The sequence below is a fragment of the Cupressus sempervirens genome, chromosome 5 (assembly GCF_028749045.1).
Source record: "Cupressus sempervirens isolate cs-2001-9-10 chromosome 5, ASM2874904v1, whole genome shotgun sequence".
Lineage (NCBI taxonomy): Eukaryota > Viridiplantae > Streptophyta > Pinopsida > Cupressales > Cupressaceae > Cupressus > Cupressus sempervirens.
The window spans coordinates 527147369-527168262 of record NC_143122.1 but is presented as its reverse complement, the minus strand read 5'-3'; the positions used below and the strand labels follow the sequence as shown (position 1 = coordinate 527168262).

Below are 20894 nucleotides of genomic sequence, written 5' to 3'. Positions count from 1 at the left end.
AAGTTTATCAGTTTTAACTTTTTAAAATAAAATATCAGATGGGACTTGAAAAAAGTTTGTGTGATAATGCGAAAAATGTATTGTTAGTTAAATTTTGAATCACTGATTTGAACAACTAACTAATTGATGAATATTGAACTTTAAAAAAATGATAATGTTTACCTGTCATCTTAGGAACTACGCTAGGTTAAGCATTGATTTACAATATAAAAAATTTCCTTCGATGAGAAAAAACCCATAAAAGAACCTTATTTTTATAGCAGCAATTTGTCTCCCGAATGAATGAATGAATTCATGCTTTTTAATGACGTCCACGAGACCAGGGTAGTCTAAGGGACCAAAAAACAACCACAGTAGATAATTTCCGGATTACTTTCCATTTCTAATCTTTTCATATGTATCTTAACCAAAAAACCAGCAGTCTGCTATATATTATATATGAAGAAGGGACTTGAGCAATGCCACTTCACAACCTGAACTGAGATTTTCAGCATTGTTTCAGACTCTGCTAACATTTTTGGAAAGGAAACTACACAATTGGAAAGGGAAAAATTTTGTTGAGTTGTATCAAGTGAAGGTAGAAGGCAAAAAGGCATCTGACTAAATGGCAACTGCCGAGTCATTTTTGTTTTGCTAAATGGCAACTGCTGAATCATTTTTGTTTTGCTCCACAGATGAAGGCAGCAGCAAAGCCAATCTCTGCTTAAACCGTCCTATGCGTTGTTTCCGTTCATTTCTCAACCTGCACAAATGCCAAAGAACAATACTTACTATTTACTTCATCCTGGATATTTACATTGGCCAACACAATAGTTTGAACAAAGGACTGAGGCTTTTCCAAATATACATTAGTAGATGCACAAAATCCGGCCATGAATATGCTTTGAGATTATCGTCTGTCATTCAACAAGACAAACAAGCATACTCATATCGGAACAGAACCCAAAGCTTTTCATATACCCAAAATTGTGAAATTATTTTCTATGGAAACTGATTAACATATGTGACTAAACAATGATACATATCTTTGACCATGCAATGCCGTAAGTTAAAGCTGCAGACAAGTCACTATACCTTGCACGAATCTTTTTGGCGTTCTTCACATGCATTTGTAATAATTGATGTTCAGATATGTTATCTGTGGGTCCTTCCAGCTGCATGAAATATGATTTAGTATGAAACTCCACAGGCAAAGTGGAGAGAAATACCAGCAACTCTCTATTTCTGCTATATGTCAAAACAATAACATTTAAGAATATCCTGTATAATTCTTTGCAGATGCACCTGAGACTAAGCAAAAGATGTATATATTTCCATGCATGACAGTCACACTCAATGTATATATCATTCTATTAGCAGTGATTAACTGATTTTCCTACAGAAACTAACCATTTCAAGCATATTATAGAGGTTAGATTTTCACCTTGAAACTTCTACATTTGGAATAGGCACAGATTGTCCACAAAAAATTTAAAATGTAAATTAGCATAATAAATGATGTACTCCAAAATTCTGAATGCGCAAGAAAAATCATGATTGCCATTATTCTCTGTTTTCCATTAAGCCAAAACCTACCAGTCACGTACTGCAGTCTAATCAAAAAAAAAAAAAAAAAACCTACCAGTCACAACTTACCGCATATTACCAAGGACACAACTTCAACCAATGAGGTGATCGACCAACAATTGACAACTAGCATCGCTGAAAAAGATACTGAATCTAGCCTATACAAAGGCCTCATATTGCCAAATGAACAATAAACCCATGTGAATTGTTTTGATGTTATTTATTGATTTTAATACACGCACCAATAAATTTAATGTATATCTTCAAATACTACCTAATATTATTTTCACATGCTTAACATTGTAGGGGATTCTCGTGAGCCATTATGCCTCTTCTAATATTTTAAGATTTTTATGTCTATTTTCTTCTGCTCTCCAACTCAGACATGCTTGGTTTGGTTTCCCATGCAGATAGACCTCTAGGTTCAAGTCACTGAGATTCACAGAGGCCTGTCCAATTACTTACATCCTTCTTACAATATACTTCACATAGCAATAGTGTCGAACGAAACTGCAGTAATGTTGACAAAAATGTTCTTTCAAGATGGAGTCAGCTAATTCAATCCCCAGCATCTTATCCTTGACTAACTTTTCATCATCCTCCACAGATAATCAGCATTTAGGAGTGATTCTCTTTACCAAACCACTCCTCCAAGAGTTACCCTGCAAACTCTACTTGGCCCAAGTCTTCTTCATGATGCCATCAGACACATCAATACTGATGACACATGATTATGAAGTTTAGCATCACCCAAAGCAATAAGATACGTAATTACAAATTGGAAACCCAGGTGTACTCATCAATTTCTCTATCTACAATGAAATCCGATGATGGGATCACACCTTGCACACTCAGATACCAAACAATGGAAGATCCTTTAATCAGAAACCGACTTCCTTATCGCATTGACAGGAAGTTACATCAGATTAACAAACTGAAACATGACAGGAACTTTACAAAGATCCTTCTGTATCAAGGCAACAAACTTACAAAACAATAATGAAAACAGAGCATTCATACAGTAAAATAAATCTCATTCCAAGACATTGACAATAAGAGACGGTTCACAAATCTGAGAATATGAATTTATTCATTCTTTTAGTTCTTCCAAAGCTGAGATACAATGCTTGGTCAAACCTTAAAGAATCAATTTCCTCCTTGACAGGCCCAATAGTCTTCCACAAACTTGATCTGCTTCTTCAATACAATTGGTCCGAAGTCTGTCCAATTCTCTGTCTCAATCCTTTCAATATCCCTTCTTGTCTTTGATTCTCTCCTATCCCAATACTTAACCACTCCAACCCTCAATGCTCCTTCCCAATGGCTTTTGCTTCCTCTACAAAACCAATGACCTCCTCAAATCTGCCCTTGTACACCTTCCAGCATTCTGTCCTGTCCAATCTTCTACGTGTTGAATGCCCTTTTTCATGTTTTGTCCAAGTGTTGCATCCTCTATGTTTTCAAATGATAACAAGAGCTCTTCACCAATCTATTTTTCCATGTCAGATGACTCCCTTTCTGTCGACGCCCAAAACCGTAATGTACCAAATGCAAATTAACTCTCCTGCAACACTTAACGTTCGCCTGCACCCATCACTCGGCCTTTGGTACAATTCAGCACTCACCCTTCAACACTCGAGGCTCACCCTTTGGCATTCGGCACTCGACACTCGACACCCTCTAACACCCTACGGCACTTGGCAGCCTCTAACATGTTTTGGTGCTCGCCACCCATCACACTTTGCACCCTTTGACTCACTCAGGCACCCTCTAGCACCCCTTGGCACTCGGCACCCTTTGGAATTGTTGTTGTAGTCTTCCAATTTGATCTGCAATATTATGTGATAGCTTCAAAACGAATAATAATAAAATGTGCTCACAAACCTGACACATAATAATATTTTAGAATTTATCAATAGATCTTCAACAAAGCAAATATCTTTATTTTTTAGATAATCTCCAAATTAGACTTCACAATTGCCATTATAAGCAAGCTGAAATATAAAGATATTTCCAATGGCAGACTAGGGTGAGGATTAACTCCCCTTGAAACTGCAAATATAGACTAGGGAGGGTCTTCCACCTTTGAAACTGCATACAACCAAACCATCTTCAACTTCCAATTTCTGGCAATACAAGAAGAGTTCAAATACATTCCATGATCATTTACAATACCAACTCATCTCCTTATAAAGGCCTCCAAGAAGCATCTAGAATGCTACAATAGATCATAGGCCAACATTATTTTATTATTTTGGTAAACTGATTACTTAAGTCATTACGATATTATTTAAATTTTAGGACCAATTAATAAACTTAAAACACTTAATAAAAATTGGGGAGATTGTAGTACACTCCCTCTTCGGCACCCTCTAGCACTTCACACCCCTCGACACTTGCCACCCTCTAACAGCCTTCGCCACTTGGCACTCCCGATTGATATGATTCAACTATATGGTTTGCAAATGCCAAATGTATTATTGTTGACAAATAAAGCTTAACATAAAGCACACACCATCAACCGGAATGAATCACTACAAACAAAGAATTTGTGTTTCAGATTACAAAAATATATCTCAGGTTACATCAAATCAGTCTTCAGACTTACACATTTGTTTCAACAAGAAAACTACATTGCACAAATTAGGGTGGTTGCTAATCACCAAAACTGCAATTACAGACTAGGGTATTGCACCTCCGAAACTATAAAGAACTCAATTCCAATAGAAAATCGTAAAAACACAAGAAAGGACAACTCCACAATGATTTAGAATGCCCAACCATCTCCTTATAGACAGCTACAAGAAGCCTCTGGTAGGTTACAATAGGCCAACACAATTACTATTTTATTAATTAGACCCACTTTATTCAATAATTAAATAGGTTCTTATGATAGTATTTAAATGTTTGAACCACTTGGATTCATTAACTTAATTAAGTCATTTTATTTTTAATTGGGAACATTACAATCCTCTGGGCCCAAAGATTAATTGTCCTCAAGCAATCCTCCATCAAACCAACTGCTAACACAAAGCTCCAGGATCCCAAACTAAGCGCAGACACAGGTATCCATGTTTGCTAAAATCACCATGTCGCATAATGATTGCATGCTTTCTAGATAAAATGTGCAAATCTCCAATAAGCGTTGGTTGCTCTACTTTGATCTAAAGACCCTGTCCACAATTGCGAAGCAAATCCTCATGATCCCTTGAAGTGTCTATCATCTTCAACAAGTGTTGGTCCTTGATGTTGAGACTTATATGATGCAACATTATTAATCTGCACCGCCAATGTATTATTTTCCTCAACCAAATGCAGGTCATGCTCATTTGAAGGATCATTACTAGAATCTACTTGGTTGACAAATGTTGGCTCGACAATATTTGTCAAACATCTTCTTCACCCTTGTGTTTGCCTTGATAATCTGGATGTTCTACATTTGAAAGGACAATTGTTGATTCTTGCCCGTCCATATCCTCCTATAATTGAAGGAGTGTGCATGTCTTTGTCATTTGTAGGGTTCATGGTGCCTTGTAAATTATCATCCCCATTGCCAATCTTATCTCAAATTGTTGTTATACATTCTATTACACTCAGATGATGGATACCTCATCCTAATGTCTATGTAGTCCTTGAAAGATATGTACAACTGCCATCAACCATCAGCCCAATCCTACTTGAATTGCCTCAGGGACTCAACCAAAGTGGGCGTATGCATTTCTTATTACTCAATCCTCGGAACATGGGTATGGTTGACGTCATCGGCCTTATATTGAAGCATTGTGAAGCTCCCTTCGTCCTTCAGTCTATGGTGTAGGGGCATCTTGGATTTGGAACAATCTTGTATCCACCAAAATCATATTTGTTTCCAGTTTGTTCTTGTTTGCCAGTTTGTACAGTCTGAGAGATCAATAGAGCAATTTAGCATATCTTCAAGTTAACATTTGCACAACTAGGATTTTAGTCAAGACTTAGTTGTAATCATGTTCCTATGATCATAGCTCATTTGGTTCTATGGTTCTCAAGTTATGTTGGATTCTTCCTTGGGTAGCAAGTCCTTACTAGTTCTTAGGCATGGTCATGGAATTTGGAATTGCGATGGAAATCTACAATCAAAGATCATCAGTGACACAAATCTCTATGTTCTTGGATCATGCGAGGACCTAAATCTCGGACCACAAGTTCTCGAATGGTTTATGTAATTTGTTCCTTATGATTTAGAACCATACCTATTTGTGGTAATGTGTTTCTTGTTCTTGGGGAATGTAATTGATCGTAGGGTTGACCTATATTGTATGGCCTATATATGTAATGATATGGATCTCTAGACAGTGAATCAATAGGAAGTAAATACTCAAGATAGGAAGATGGGATTCAATTCTAATCTTTGAAGATCTCCTAAGTAATCAAGCCCAGCATGTAAGAAGTAATGTTGCCTGTTGGAATACCAGGATCACCGAGAGGGGGGGTAAATCAGTAATCTATAAAATTTTCAACTTTTAACATTAATTCAATGATGTATATGCATTTATTCCTTTATCATTAATCATATGTGGTTTAGATGAAAGATAAAATAAACAACATTGCAAGTATACAAAATCAAATCATGGGCACCATATTCATAGTGGGAAAACCCCCTAGGGTCAAAAACCACTTTCTCAAATCCTTTTATTATGCCTCACTTAGCAAATGTGCCTCACATAGCCAAACTGTCTCACATAGCATTTATTTTGCCTCACAGCCAAACTGCCTCGCATGGCATTCTTTAGGCCTCACATAGCCAAACCACTGCACACAGCACCTTTAGAAGCACCCACTTCCTTCAAATACAAGAACAATCTGCATATTTCATCTTTAAACTTCCTACAGCAACCAGAGCTCCTGTAGCAAAAACTATCAACGTCAATAATACGAAATCTGCACGAGTCTTCAAATTTGATTAATGATCAAACCTGTCAAAAACCCTTTGTCATTATATGCTGTAAAAATCTGAATCAATTTATGAGAACCAATGTTCATATGAATATCACCCTTTCATTGTTTCCAAAAAACACTTCATTAGTCTACAAAAATCTGATCAATAAACAATATTAATAAAAGCTTACTTCCCACATCTGCATTCACAAATCTGAAACAAATCCAAATCTGTTTCTACTCAGAAACCAAACTCTCAACTCTTTTTTCATTAATCATTTTACTATCAAGATAATAAATCCAATTGATAAGATAACTCATCAACCAACACTCTAACAATGTCAAGAAAATTCAGATGTAATCCAAATCTGACATTGATATCTACAAAAACAAATCAGATATACCTCTTTGACATCAGTAGTTGCATCTTTTTTCCCTCTCTATTGTTGTTTGTAATTTCTGCAAAGCACTTCTTGAATCTCCAAAATAGAATCATAAAAAAAATCTGATTTCCTCAAAAGATTGCTTCATTATTTACGAAATCTTGTAGACATGGATTTTTCCTTCTCAAAACATTATTTCTGCAAATGAGTATTCTTCCTTATTCACATATTTTATTCCATCAATGTCATTTATAATGATCAGCAAGTTTTATTCTTCAAAATTGATTAAGACCAATTTAAAACCAATTATCTTGATTAAGAATTTTAAATCTTTTAACATTACCCATCAAAATAACTTCTATTTTTCTTGAAACGGATCTGATAGTCGTATTAGGTTTCCAGATGCATTCTAGATTATTCCAAATCGAATAAAAATAAAAACAAAAACCATTTTTCGTTTTTGAATGTAGATCCTGTTGGCGACAAGAACTTTGCAAACCTCCTATAGCAGTAGACTGATTTTCACAAATTGATCTATTTGACCCTCTAAATGTTACCAAAAGATTTCCTAGTAATAATAACATTTGTAGATGACATAAACATCCATCCACTTGAGATTTGCAAAGCTATATGAGCTCTCATAAAATTATAATAATTTTTTAACTAATTGTGTGCTTTAAAAATCTGAATCTGCAAATCTGAATAAGCAAATTTTGCAAGTTGACAAACATCTTGAAACTCATCAAGCATATCATATCTTTTTTTTTCACATGGCATATCATTTCACCTTTTTTGACATCAATGACAAACATGTCAAAGTCAACATTGCCAACTAAATGTAATTTGATTTCCTGTTGAAAAAAAGTGGATCTGGCATTGTTCTTTCATTTTCTTTGTTTTCGCTGTGTATACTCTTGCTGCACATTTGGACATATCTCTTTGAGATCCCTCCATCCATGACTACACCAAGTGGTATCAGAGCTAGCTTGTGTTCCTTAAGGAGTTGAGTTGGTTAACCTAAAATTGTAAAACCCTAGTTGACTTGTTGTAAGGTGGTGGAGTTAAGTTCTGACCTGCAATTGCAAAGGGATTGCAAGATGGTTCACAGAACAACAGATGCAGATCTAGCAGTGATGAATATGTTAGGGAAAATTGCGACCAATCTTGAAGCAGTGGAGACTACCTAGGGAAGAGGAAGACCCATTGGGGATCTAAGTGATGAAGAAACTGAAGAAGCAGTTACTGGGGAAGAACCTACACTCGAACAAGAAGACAAAATATTTTTGAGAGCACTAACCAGAGTTAATGCAAAACCACATTTCAATTTACCTAATTGTGATGGTAAGATAGATTTGGATGAGTTACTTGATTGGATTACCAAGATGGAAAAGTATTTCAAATATTAGAGTACTAATGCAGATAAGAAGGTGAAAAATAAAATAGCTAGCACAAAGTTGAAAGGACATTCATCTTTATGGTGAGAACACTTGTAGGCATATAGACAAAGGAGAGGAAAGGAAAAGATCAAATCTTAGGATAAGATGGTGAATAAGTTGAAAGGTAAGTTCTTTCCTGGTGATTATCAAGTGAGTTTGTTGACAAAAATGCAGAACCTAAAGCAGAAAGAATCTAGTGTGAAGGAATAAACCGAAGAATTCTATAGGTTGGATATCAGATCTGGAAATGTGGATGATCAGGTTGAAAGAATTGAAAGATATTTAAATGGTTTAAGGCCATTTATTAAAGATGAGATTAGTTTGGTTAAGATGGAAACTATTGAAAAGGCTTATCAGTTTGCCCTTAAAGCAGAAGAGGAGTTGAACAAGAGGCAAGAATATAGACAAAGAGGAAGAGGTGGCAGATTTCAAAGAGGTAGAACATTTACTAGTGGAGGCAAATCCTTTGCAAGAGGAGAACAGTCTTATTCAAATCAGAACAAAGCCAAATCTAAATGGAAAGACAAGATTTCATATCGTAGAAGAGGAAGAGGTCACCCTAGAGGTAGAAATTACAGAAGAGAGGACAGAAGTTTGTTTGAGGGAACTTGTTCCAAATGTGGAGGTGGTCATAGAGCATTTGCATGTACTCAAAAAAATTCAACCAAGAAGATCGATATTAGTAGTAGAAATGCATTTATGGAGGAAGAGTCACCTAGATCTATGAATCAACCAAAAGATGGAGAAGCCATAACGGTTAGAAGAGCTCTATGTAATAAAGAACTTGATCAAGAATAGGTGTTGAGGAAGAGTCTATTCAAAAAAAAGATGTAAATTTGCAAGAAAGTGTCATAAAGTCATCATTGATAGTGAGAGCTTCGATAACTTATCATAACAGGAGTTGGTCACCAAGTTGCAGTTGCCAAGAATGAAGTACCCAAAGCCATATCAAATTGCATGGATCAAAGATGAGCATAAGGCCTTTGTAAGTGAACAATATGTTGTAAAGTTGAAAACTGGTCTTATCATGGTCAAGCTCTTTATGATATTAGGATACTAGATTGTTGTCATATCTTGTTGGATAGACCAAGGAAGTATGATAGGCAAGCAATATATGATGGGATATTGAATAGGTATACCATAGTAGCAAATGGGATGAAGCAAGTATTGGTTACCTTTGGTAGGAGATACTAAGAAAGAGAATTGTGTGGGAGTTGGTTAAAGTTTTGTCATTGATGCCAAAATGTCAAAGGAAAAGTTACTATCGGTACTACTAAGGACAAGTTACTATCGATGAGAGAAAACACTATCGGAGAAGGATTATCAAAGAAGTACAAGTGAGATTATCAGAGAAGCTGAAGCAAGAAGTTTGGAGTTGGACTAACCCTAAGATCTATGGTTAGGATTATGTTTAGGGTTACGACACAAGAAATGATATAAGGGAGTAAGGATGGAATAGAGTGGAGTGATTAATAGAAAAAAAGGAACAAAAACAGCAAACGGGGAGAACAGAGTCATAGTGAATAATAGTGAAAGGAAAGGAACAAGTTGATCTTAGAAGCTTAAGGAGAAGCACTGAACAAGTCATCTTGTGTTATACCTAACCAATTTTTACAAGATTCACAAAGTCTTTTGCAGGACTGTTAAGTTCGTCTATGAACTTTTGGTAAATCCTCTAACAAGGTGAATGCCTAGGTAGGCAGGATTAAATCTCTTCATGGAGTAGTCTTAATAGGCTAAGGATACAATTGACACTGTATCAGTCACTCCTAACAGAGTGAGTTTCTCAAAAGGAAACACTACTGTATGCCTAATCCGCAAACCTTTTTTACTGCAGTGAAAAAGTTGTGGGTTCCATCCCCATAACAGTTTTGCCCTCTGATCAAGGGTTTTCTAAGATACCAAAATTTGTGTTATGTGTGAATTTATTTTGTGAATTGTTATTTACTTTAATGCATATGAATGGTTAATGGTTAAATGCATATGCTCTTGGTTAATTGGAATTATCAGAATAATGCTGAAACAGACTATCAGTTTAAAGGTGAAAAAATAAAGTACTATCTAAGTACCGATTCACACTCCACCCCCCTAGTACTTAACCTTTCCAACCTATAATTAACAAATTGTAACACGGTAAGACTTTGTTTAGTTGAAGGATGGAAATTTTTAGATAGTTTGAAAGGGGAAAGTATGTTATGCTTTGATTCCTAGGAAACTTAACTTGGGTACAGTGGATGAGCAAGCTACGGAAAAAAAGAGTTACTAATAGAATTTGAAGACATCATTTCACTGATAGAAGTCTCAGTCATTGTATGGAATTAATTCTTGGATCAAGTTTACCAAATAAGTCACCACAATGGATGACACTTGGGGTGGATGAAGAATAAGGAACTGAATAGGCAAGGGCAGGAGTTATTGAAGAAAGGTTTGATCAAGGAAAGTTTGAATCCTTGTGCAGTACCTACAATATTGGCACCTAAGAAGAGTGGAGAATGGTGAATGTGTATTGATTTCAAAGTTATTAACAAGATTACAGCAAGGTATAGATGTCCTTTGCCTAGGATGGATGACATAATGCATTGTTTGAATGGAGCAAAGTACTTTACTATAATTGATTTGAAGACTGGTTATCATCATATCAGAATCAAAGAAGGTGATGGATTGAAGACTGCATTTTAGACTATTGAAGGTTTGTATGAATGGTTGGTTATGCCTTTTGGTTTAACTATTGCACCTAGTACTTTCATGAAGTTGATGAATGAGGTATTCAAGAAATTCTTAGTAAGTTTGTGATTGTGAAACTAGATGATATTCTAATTTTCAGTATGGAAGAGCAATTGTTGCATCTGAGACAAGTACTGCAGATATTTTAGGAAGAGAAGTTGTTGATTAACATCAAGAAGTGTTATTTCATGAAGGAGGATGTATTATATCCAAGATTTGTAATTTCAGTTGAAGGTTTGAAGATGGATCTTGAAAAGGTTAAAACAATTTTTGAATGACCTACACCTGCGAGTGTTGGAGAAGTCAGATTATTTCATGGATTGATCAATTTCTACTAGAAGTTTATCAAGAATTTCAGTTAGGCTTGTTACCCTATGACAAAGACTAAGGGGGTTAGAAGGATTTCAAATGGACAAATTGAGTATATTAGAGTTTCAAGTTGTTAAGCAGAAAGTTTATGTACAACTAGTGTTCGCTTTACCTGATTTCAACATAATATTTCAACTGGATTGTGATGCAAGTGGGAGTGCAAGTGGAGCAGTATTAAGCCAAGAAGGTAGACCTCTTGCTTTTTACAGTGAGAAGTTGAATAATGTCGAGAAGAGATTCAAATTATGATCAAGCGTTATATATAATAGTTCAAGCTTTAAAATAGTGGAGACATTACTTGTTGCCTAAGGAGTTTGTACTATATACTAATCATAAAGCATTGTAGTATTTGAGTAGTCATTGCAAATTGTATCGAGACACATGAAATCGGTTGAATTCTTGCAGAGTTATACTTTTTGCTTGAAGCATAGGAGTGGACAGTCAAATAAGGCAGTTGATGCATTGAGTCGGAGAAGGAATTTGTTGATAGAGATAAGAATGAAGTGCTTGGATTTGATTAATTGAAGACATTGTATATGGCAGATCTGTTGATGTCAGTTTTTATACCACATAACATATTAACAATTGAATATTTGATACAGAGTATCAAACACACAATTCCTCTCTTGAAAAGTTAGTAGTCATGAAGACATGAGAATAACTCCAATGTTCCTTACACCTGTGGATACTAACTCAATATAACGATGTGATTTGCTAGTAATCACGTAGGCGGCCTTAAGTTGTTCATTAGAGGATAACTTGGGTTTTTGGTGAGATGGTGACGATTTTGTATGAGTGCCAGGTGATGTTGATGGTGACAGTGATGGTGGAGGATGTAGCACCAGATAATGTTGATTGCGTGAGGAGGCAATAATGCTTCTAGTGACTTCTACCTTCCTAACTTTCTTAGAGTGAAATTCGACTACTCAACTACTTGTTATTCTACTCCTACTCCTATGAATGGAAAGATTAGCAAATGGACGGGGATCGAATCTAATGAAAGCTTACTAGCGGCTCCACCTCCATAGATGCAATGATTCAAAGTAAACGAGAACTAGTTTACCACACAAGGCTCCCTAACCAGCGGCTAAGATGCTAGTGGCCTAGTTGTAGATCCCTATCAAACATTCACTAACATCACCATACAATTAGCCATCTACTTCTACTCTAACAACATGAAATGAAATCCTACTTTAATTTGAGAGATGAGAAGAACCATGCAATACACCAAAATGATCATGTATATCCACCATGCAAGCCACAACAATGAATACAGAACAATTTTGATAGTATATTCGCAACAATTCTCCAACATAACTCCCTCACAAATGAGAGTAAAATGGCCTTATATAGAGGCTCCAAAATACAATGAACAGCCGAGATTAAGAGGCAAAATCAAGGGCCAAGATTATATCTCACAAACCCTAATTGGGTTACCATGATTCAACCAATTACATGAGGGCAACAACTTCGTGGGCCAATGAGAAAATTACAATAATTTGTCAACCAATGAGAACATAGGACACTTGGCATGATTTGATTGCATGCACATGAAAGCGCCACCTCATCAACCTCATCTTATAAATCTATTCAATCCTTGAGACAAGGTGAAGCCTTGGATGCTTGAGCTTGTCCTTAGAAACTTTCTCATCACCACTCGAACTTTCTTGTACTTGATGTCCTGACCCTGAAAGGATGAGGTCTTCATGCACTTGGGGTAATCTTGCCTTGGCCTCGATGGCTTTCTTGGATGTGAACTTCTTTGCAACTTGAGAGCCTTACTCTTGGCCACTACCTTGAAATCGAACTTAATCTCCCCCATTATCCTTGCCTTCCTAGTCTTCCAACCTTCCCATTCGAATTTGGTTTGCATGAATAGCCAAGCCTTGCCTAGCCTCAAATATTTTCAAACAACTTCCTCCAAATTTGCTCTTCTTTGAAATTCACTCTTCCTTGAGATTGCGGGGCTTCTTGAATCTCAATCTTCAATCAAATTCGCCCTTCACCCGATTTCATTCTTCACCAAAGCTCACACTTCAATCTTTGCCAGCTTGCAATCAACTAGAAGGGCTAGGACCCCATGTGGAATTGCTTCTAGTTTTGCACTGCCCTAAGTTGTAGTTCTAGATTTTCACTTATTATTCTAGCCCAATCAAATTTGCCCCTTCCATTTGCAATTTCATCAATAAAGAAGTACATCTAGTTTTCGGATTGCATACCTTGAGCTAGGCCCATGATCTGGCTGAGAAGCACCATGAGATCACCATATTCTGATTTGAAGTGTGCCATTGTGAGCCTCGATGATCTGGTGACTCCTTTCTTTCCTTCATGTAGCCAATTTTGCTTTTGTACATCTCTGCCATGGGGAATTGTCCTTCCTTCAATCTATCCTTTACCTGTATCATTTTTACTATTCCAACATTGGTACCAGTTATTCGCTTCATTTTCGACAAGATGTTTTGGGCATCATATCCTCTTTGTCTTTCTTAGTGTTTGTTCCTTAGGGTTCTTGCTTGCACTAACATCTACTATCCTAAACACTTATTTCTGCCACTTCGTTCTAAGTAATATGGACTACCCTTATAGATCTCCAACCTTCTTTCTATCGATGGATTCTACACTTATTTCTGCCTCGCCAAATGCCCTATCACTACACTTATCAATCTTCAATCTTCAACCTAGGGGTGGGACTACCACTTATTTCTATCTCGCCTTTGTCTTAGGATGGACTACACTATATCTCCCTCTCCAATACCTAGAGTGTCTAGCTTATTTCTGCCTCTTCAAATGTCCTATCATGGATTCTACACTTATCAATCTCCAAACTTCAACCTATGATGGGATGATGATGTGATGGATGATGAATGCAAGAAGAACCAAGGGAGACAATATCTAGACAAGAACGAAAGAGAGAAATCAGCTTAGGGACCCCTTTCAACTCTAAATGATTTGAAGTTACCTTTACCAATGCCCGGGTCTTCTTTTGGAATTTAAGATCAGACTTGAGAATTTCAAATCCCTTGCAAATCTTGAGGCCCTAGCTGAAAAAATCAGAATTTTGTCCACTTAAAATTGCCCATGCATGTGCCAAAAAATCAGACTTAATCACTTGTTTTCTTCACCAACAAAATTGTCCAATCTCTACGAGAAAATCGCAGCCCCTCTTGAAAATCAGAATTTTGTCTTCCACAAATTTTGGCTCCCACAAATTTTGGCTCCCACAAAATTCGCCTCCCTCAAAATTCGCCTCCCACAAAATTCACCAAGCAAGAAGAGTGTAGATCTGTCCTCAATCATGGAAAATTGCCAAACATAAAAATCTCTACCGTGAAGAAATTTGCCAACAATAATGCCAATCTTCCCTAGCTGGAAAAATCACCCAAAGAAGATGTCAATCTGCCTTAGGAAAATCGCTTAAGGAAGAGAAAATCTGCTCCTAGCCAAAAATCGCCTAAGCACCAAAGAGGAGTGAGGAATGAAGAGAAAAGGGGAAAGAGTTTTCTCTTATACCCTACTTGCTCATCCTTCCTAGCTGGCTGACTGAGACCCTGGGAGCCAAAAATAAATAAATTAGAATGCAAACCTGGCCCCCAATTAAATACCTAGCTCGAAATTGACTTTGCCAAGATGAAATTTACTTTTTTTTTAAATTGCCAATCAGACCAAAATTGCAAAAAGTAAATAATGCCTTGGAGGTGCTAAATGTTTCCATTTAATGATGATTTAGCAATTAATATGTCATTAAAATCGAATTTTGGCTATAGCCAAAAGCCATTTTTTCAATATTAAATTACCAATTTTATTAAAGGCTTAAAAATTTTCAAGGCAAATTTAATCCATTTAATGCCAATTTTTTGCAATTCAATTCAATCGATTTTGCCAAGCAATTTAAATTTTTGACAAAAATAAAATCATTTCTAGAGTCTAAAATCAATTTTGCAATTTGATTTCATCTTCACAAAAGAAAAAAAAAATCCCACAAAAGAAATTCAAGATTTTCCAAAAACCTAAATCTAACAAAATTTCACCTTTTGAAAATTATCTAAATTTACACAATTATATCCAAATTTTCGAAAAAAATTGTCTAACTACAAAATCTACAATTTTATCTTGCCAAGTGTTGCTCTTTGAAATTTGTCCGACCTAAGGATGAAATTAGTTGTTCCGGAAAATCAAGTTGAAATCAGGTGAAAAAGGAAATCACAGTAAATCAAATCCCTCCTAGCCTGAAGGCATCCAAGGTGTGAAATGTTCAAATTTGAAACCTCTGGACCAAAAAATTGCTAAAGCAACCAAAAAAAAGAGGGTCCCCAAAATTTTGGGGCGATGGTGTGAAAACCTCACAACAAGATCCTAATTTTGCAGAACCATGGAAAGCTTGTAAGGAACCTATTGTAGCTAACAGAAGTAAGTGGTTTGGATTACTTTATTCAAGATGATATGTTGTTCAAGGGAGTTCAGTTATGCTTACCTAGAGGATCAATCAGGAATAATCTGATTAAGGAGAAACATAGTGGAGGAGTTGGACACTTTGGTATTGATTAGATAGTGAGTTTGGTAAGTGAAAGGTATTATTGGCCCCAGATTTATAAAGAATTCAGGAAATTCGTTCAAGGTTTCAAAGTTTGTCAAGCTGCTAAAGGTAGTAGTCAAAATGTGGGATTGTATACACCTTTGTCTATATCTAGTAGACCTTGGGAGGACATTAGTATGGATTTTATTTTGAGATTCCTAAGACACAAAGAGGTAATGATTCTATATTCATGGTGGTGGATAGATTTTCTAAGATGTCACATTTCATTCCTTGTAAAGAGATCAAATACAGTGTATGTAGCTAACATATTTTTTAAAGAGATTGTAAGGTTACATGGATTCGAAGGAGTATAGTTTTGAATAGGGATAGCAAATTTGTAGGATATTTCTGGAGGACACTTTGGAGGAAACCAAATACTACTTTGAAGTTTAGTTCTACTTTTCATCCACAAAGTGTTGGACAAACAGAAGTTGTAAACAAAGAGTTTAGGGAATTTGTTGACGATTTTGGTTGGTGATAAACCTGGTAATTGGGATTTGATTTTGGCACAAGCAGTGTTTGCATATAACATGTGAATAAGAGCACAAGGAGGACACCATTTGAAGCAGTTACAGGCATGAGCCCTAAAGGAGTTTCAAAACTAAGCGAGGTTGGTCAGGAGGATAAAAGGGGTGTTGAAGCAGAGGAATTTGCAAACCTTCTGAAGTCATTGCATGAGGAGGCTAAAACATCATTTGGAGAATATGAATCAGAATTATAAGTAGAAGACTGATAAGACTAGTAGACATAAAGACTTCTCAGTAGAAGATAACGTTATGGTTCATTTGAAATAATGAAGCTTTCCAATTAGGACTTAACAAATTGAAGATGAGGAAGTTTGGACCATGAAGAATCTTGAGGAGATTTTATTCAGGGAATGCATATGAAGTGGAATTACTTGGGGATATGGATATTTCACCTATATTTAACATTGCAGATTTAGTATCATGAGACTGATTTGATTTCAAAGGATGGTTCAGATGTAAAGCAGCAGCATCCTAAGAAGCAATTGGAAGGAATGGTGAGGATCTTGCATAGTAGAATTGGAAGGAGTACCAAAGGTAAGGAGTATAAGGAATGTTCAGTCAAGTGGAAGGACAACACAATTGAGGATTTTTCATGGATTTCTCAAGCTAAGTTGGGTCATTTGATTCTTCTCAAGCATCAAAGTGAGAGACTCTTTTAATGACCTCGAGTGTCTAATACAGGAGCATCTTCGGTTCAGAGAAATCTTGCATGAACCAAAAACATTCTCGTTTCCAGATTGTTCTCGTTTGCTAGTTTATACAATCTAAGAGATCAATCGAGTGATTCAGCATATCTTCGAGTTAACATCTGCATGGCTGGGATTCTAATCAAAACCTAGTTGTAATCATATTCCTATGATTGCAGCACATTTGGTTATATGGTTCTCGAGTTATGTTGGATTCACTAAGTAATCAGGCTTAGCTTGTAAGAAGACAAGTTGCCAACTAAATGTAATTTGATTTGTTGTCAAATGAAAGTGGATCTGGCATTCTTCTCTCATTTTCCTTGTTTTTGTTGTGTTTACTCTTGCTACACATTTGGACATATCTCTTTGAGGTCCCTTCATACATGACTGCCCCATTCTATCAAATGATTGAGCATCTCCTCTATCTATTGATATACTCTTGCTAGGGTCTTACTAAGTTGTTAGATCCACACAAGCATTTTCCATTCCATCACTAGGTGTCATGATTCTCCCAATAGGCTAGTAGAATCATTGGCTCTGACACCACTCTAATGTACCAAATGCAGGTTAACTTCCCCATGACATTATACCTTTTGTTACAATTGTCCCTCAACATCCTTTGGCACTCATCACCCTTTGACATTCGGCACCCTCTATCACCCTTGGGTACCCTTCTGCACCCTCTGTCACTCATTGCTTAGAACAAAGAATTTATATTTCAAATTATAAAGATATATCCCAAGTTACATAAAATTAGTCTTCAAGCGAAAGACCATAAACTTGTGCCAACAAGCAAACTAGGGTGGCTTCTAACCACCAAAACTACAATTGTAGGCTAAGGGGGTCTTCTACCTCCAAAGTTATAAACAAGAACTCAATTCCAATTAGAATCACAAAAACACAAGAAAAGATAACTTCACAATGATTTACTAAGCCCAACCATCATCTTATAAAGGGCTCCAAGAAGCCTCTAGAAGGTTACAATGGACCGATACAATTATTAAATTATTAATAGGGCATGTTTATTTAGTAGTTAAATCAATTAATTAGATAGGGCCTTATGATATTATTTAAATTTTTTAACCACTTAATCGATTAACTAAATTAAGTCATTTTATTAAAATTGGGGACATTACAAAGACTTCTAAAGTAAGTATTTACACAATGCACAAATTAACAAAACTTCATTTTATATATATGTATGTATGCATATATGTATGTATGTATGTATGTGTATGTTTGTGTTTGTGACTGTGTGTATGTATGTATGTATGTATGTATTGACAAAAGGTGTGTGTGTGTGTGTGTGTGTGTGTGTGTGTGTGTGTGTGTGTGTAATGCCCAAATACTACAAGTACAAAATGACAAGAACACAATGCATCTAATATGGCACCTAATCTTCAACATGTAAAACTATAGTAAAATCAAAGTCAAAATCTAGATCACTCCCAACATCAAGAACTTCCTCATCTAATGCTCCCCGAAGCCCTACCAATCGAATTTGCAAGGCATCTTCAAGATCAGCATCCCAATGTACAACTAAACTTTGACGATACTCAAGAGTTTATCATTCATAGTCACAATGCATTATGTGCGGCCATCAACTTCTCTTCTTCTCAAAAGGTAAGTATATTCCTCTCGAAAAAAAATGAAGTTGTGAGTAGACCAATTCCTCTCTATATAAGATGGAGCAACATGTGGAAGTAGGAAGGTTGCAAATGTCCTCAACTCCATAACATCCTTACTACATGTTCACCATGCAAGAGGGTTGTTTTGAGTTTATGTACCAACATTTGTCTTAGCCTATGGTTTGTTGAATATTGAACTCAAAAGATTAACAAAAATAATCCATTCTTGTCTAAGTAAAGTTGTCTTCTCAATACTATAGACCTTTTGAAGAACTTATCAATCCTTCTTTCACCCTTTCATCATCGAAAGTGGTCACTTTCCAAAATTTTGCTACCTACCATTAGGGATAATGCAAAAGCATCCCGGGTGTAAGTGCAATCTTGCATCACCCAAAAATATTTCTTTTCTATTTCTTGAATAGGGGTTGTCTCAATGCAGAGTTGTTATTTCTGGAGGCTTGCTAATAAGTCATTCATACGAGCTCAGAATGTCCTAATTTCAGAGGTGGATGTTCATCTTGGATATATCAACCTACCAGTTGAGGCTCAGTGTCATATCATGAGTATTCGTGGATTTACTGTAGATTTTTCGTGAGAAATTTTGGTATAAAAATTTTAGGCTCACCGTTGAAGACCTTAGAGGCCCCGAATGGGATTCGAAATGGGGTCGACAACCCTCTAGATCAGAAGTTGCGGATTCTAAAAAGTAATTATAATAGCCAATCAGAGCAATGGTTCAAAAATTATGGCCTTCCAAAGTTGGGCCTACCAAAATTTTCAAAATAAGTATCAAAGGTATATCGGGCCGACTCTATATGTAATTTTAGAGTTAGTCGGCCTCAAGATTTAGGGTTTGATGTCCAGAAACTTCCCGGGCGGTGTAAAAATGTCTATTTAAGCAATGCTCGTAGATTGTCTAGGACAGCTTTGGGTGATAGTTCACAGCCCTGTGTTGCAAATTATTGTAAGGAAGGCCCCTATGTGGGCTTGAAAATTGTATTTCAAAATTCTATAATTCTGCATTTGCGACAATACTAAGAATCTCATTTTTTGTTCTCACAAATTGTTGTTATTTCTTTACTTCTTTGTTTTTGTTGATATTATTGTTAAGACAGCCTTCAAGACAAGGGAGGGATTGTATGAGTGGTTAGTCGTGTCTTTTGGGCTAACCAATGCACCGAGCACTTTCATGAGGCTCATGAATGAGGTACTAAAGGAGTTTTTGCGTAAGTTTGTCATTGTTTACCTAGATGATATTTTTATCTTTAGCAAGACATTGGAGGAGCATTTGATATGTATTCATAAGGTTTTTGATAAGTTGAGGGAAGAAAAGTTGCTAATAAATCTAAAGCAGTGTAGTTTTATGAAGGAGTTGGTGTACTTGGGATTTGTAGTATTAGCAGAAGGTCTGAAAATGGACCTTGAGAAAGTGAGGGACTAAAGTAAGATCTTCCATGGATTGGCCAATTTTTACAAAAAGTTTATCAGAGATTTTAGCAGTATTTGTGGGCCTTTAACTGAAACAATGAGGGAATAGGAAGGAATTTAAGTGGATTGTAGGAGCAAATAAAATTTTTAATCTGTTGAAACAGAAAGTTACAGAGCAGCCTGTTTTAGCACTTCCTGATTTTAACACAGTGTTTCAAATAGACTGTGATGCTAGTGGTACTGCAATAGGAGTTGTTTTGAGCCAAGAAGGTAGACATGTTTATTTCATTGAGAAGTTGAATGATGCCAAAAGAAAATATTTTGTTTATGATCAGGAATTTTATACTACAGTTCAAGCATTGAAGAAGTGGAAACACTATCTTCTTCCTAAGGAGTTTGTTTTGTATATTGATCATCAAGCTTTGCAATATTTGAATAATCAAGAAAAATTGAACCAAAGGCATTTGAAGTGGGTTGAGTTTTTGCAAACTTATACATTTGTTTTGAAACACAGGAGTGGGAAATCTAACAAGGTTGCAGATGCTCTTAGTAGAAGACAACTTTTGTTGACCAAGATGCAGATTAAGGTTGTTGGATTCAAGGAACTCAAGAATTTGTATCCAGAGGATCCTGATTTTGGCGAAGCTTGGAAGGCTTGTA

General features: G+C 36.1%; 1 protein-coding gene across 3 annotated transcripts in view; it reads right to left on the bottom strand.

Annotated features, from left to right (window-relative positions):
- Window positions 1-238: 238 nt before the first annotated feature.
- Window positions 239-20894, bottom strand: part of LOC149557017 (uncharacterized) — a 138829-nt gene continuing 118173 nt past the window's right edge. For all 3 annotated transcript variants that reach the window (XM_089831672.1, XM_089831674.1, XM_089831673.1), the window contains 2 exons: window positions 1075-1154; window positions 239-742 (listed from right to left, as the gene is read on the bottom strand). In XM_089831672.1, the coding sequence (XP_089687798.1) occupies window positions 634-742; window positions 1075-1154 (189 nt within the window). In that variant the 3' untranslated portion in view covers window positions 239-633. The remainder of the gene's footprint in view (window positions 743-1074; window positions 1155-20894) is intronic.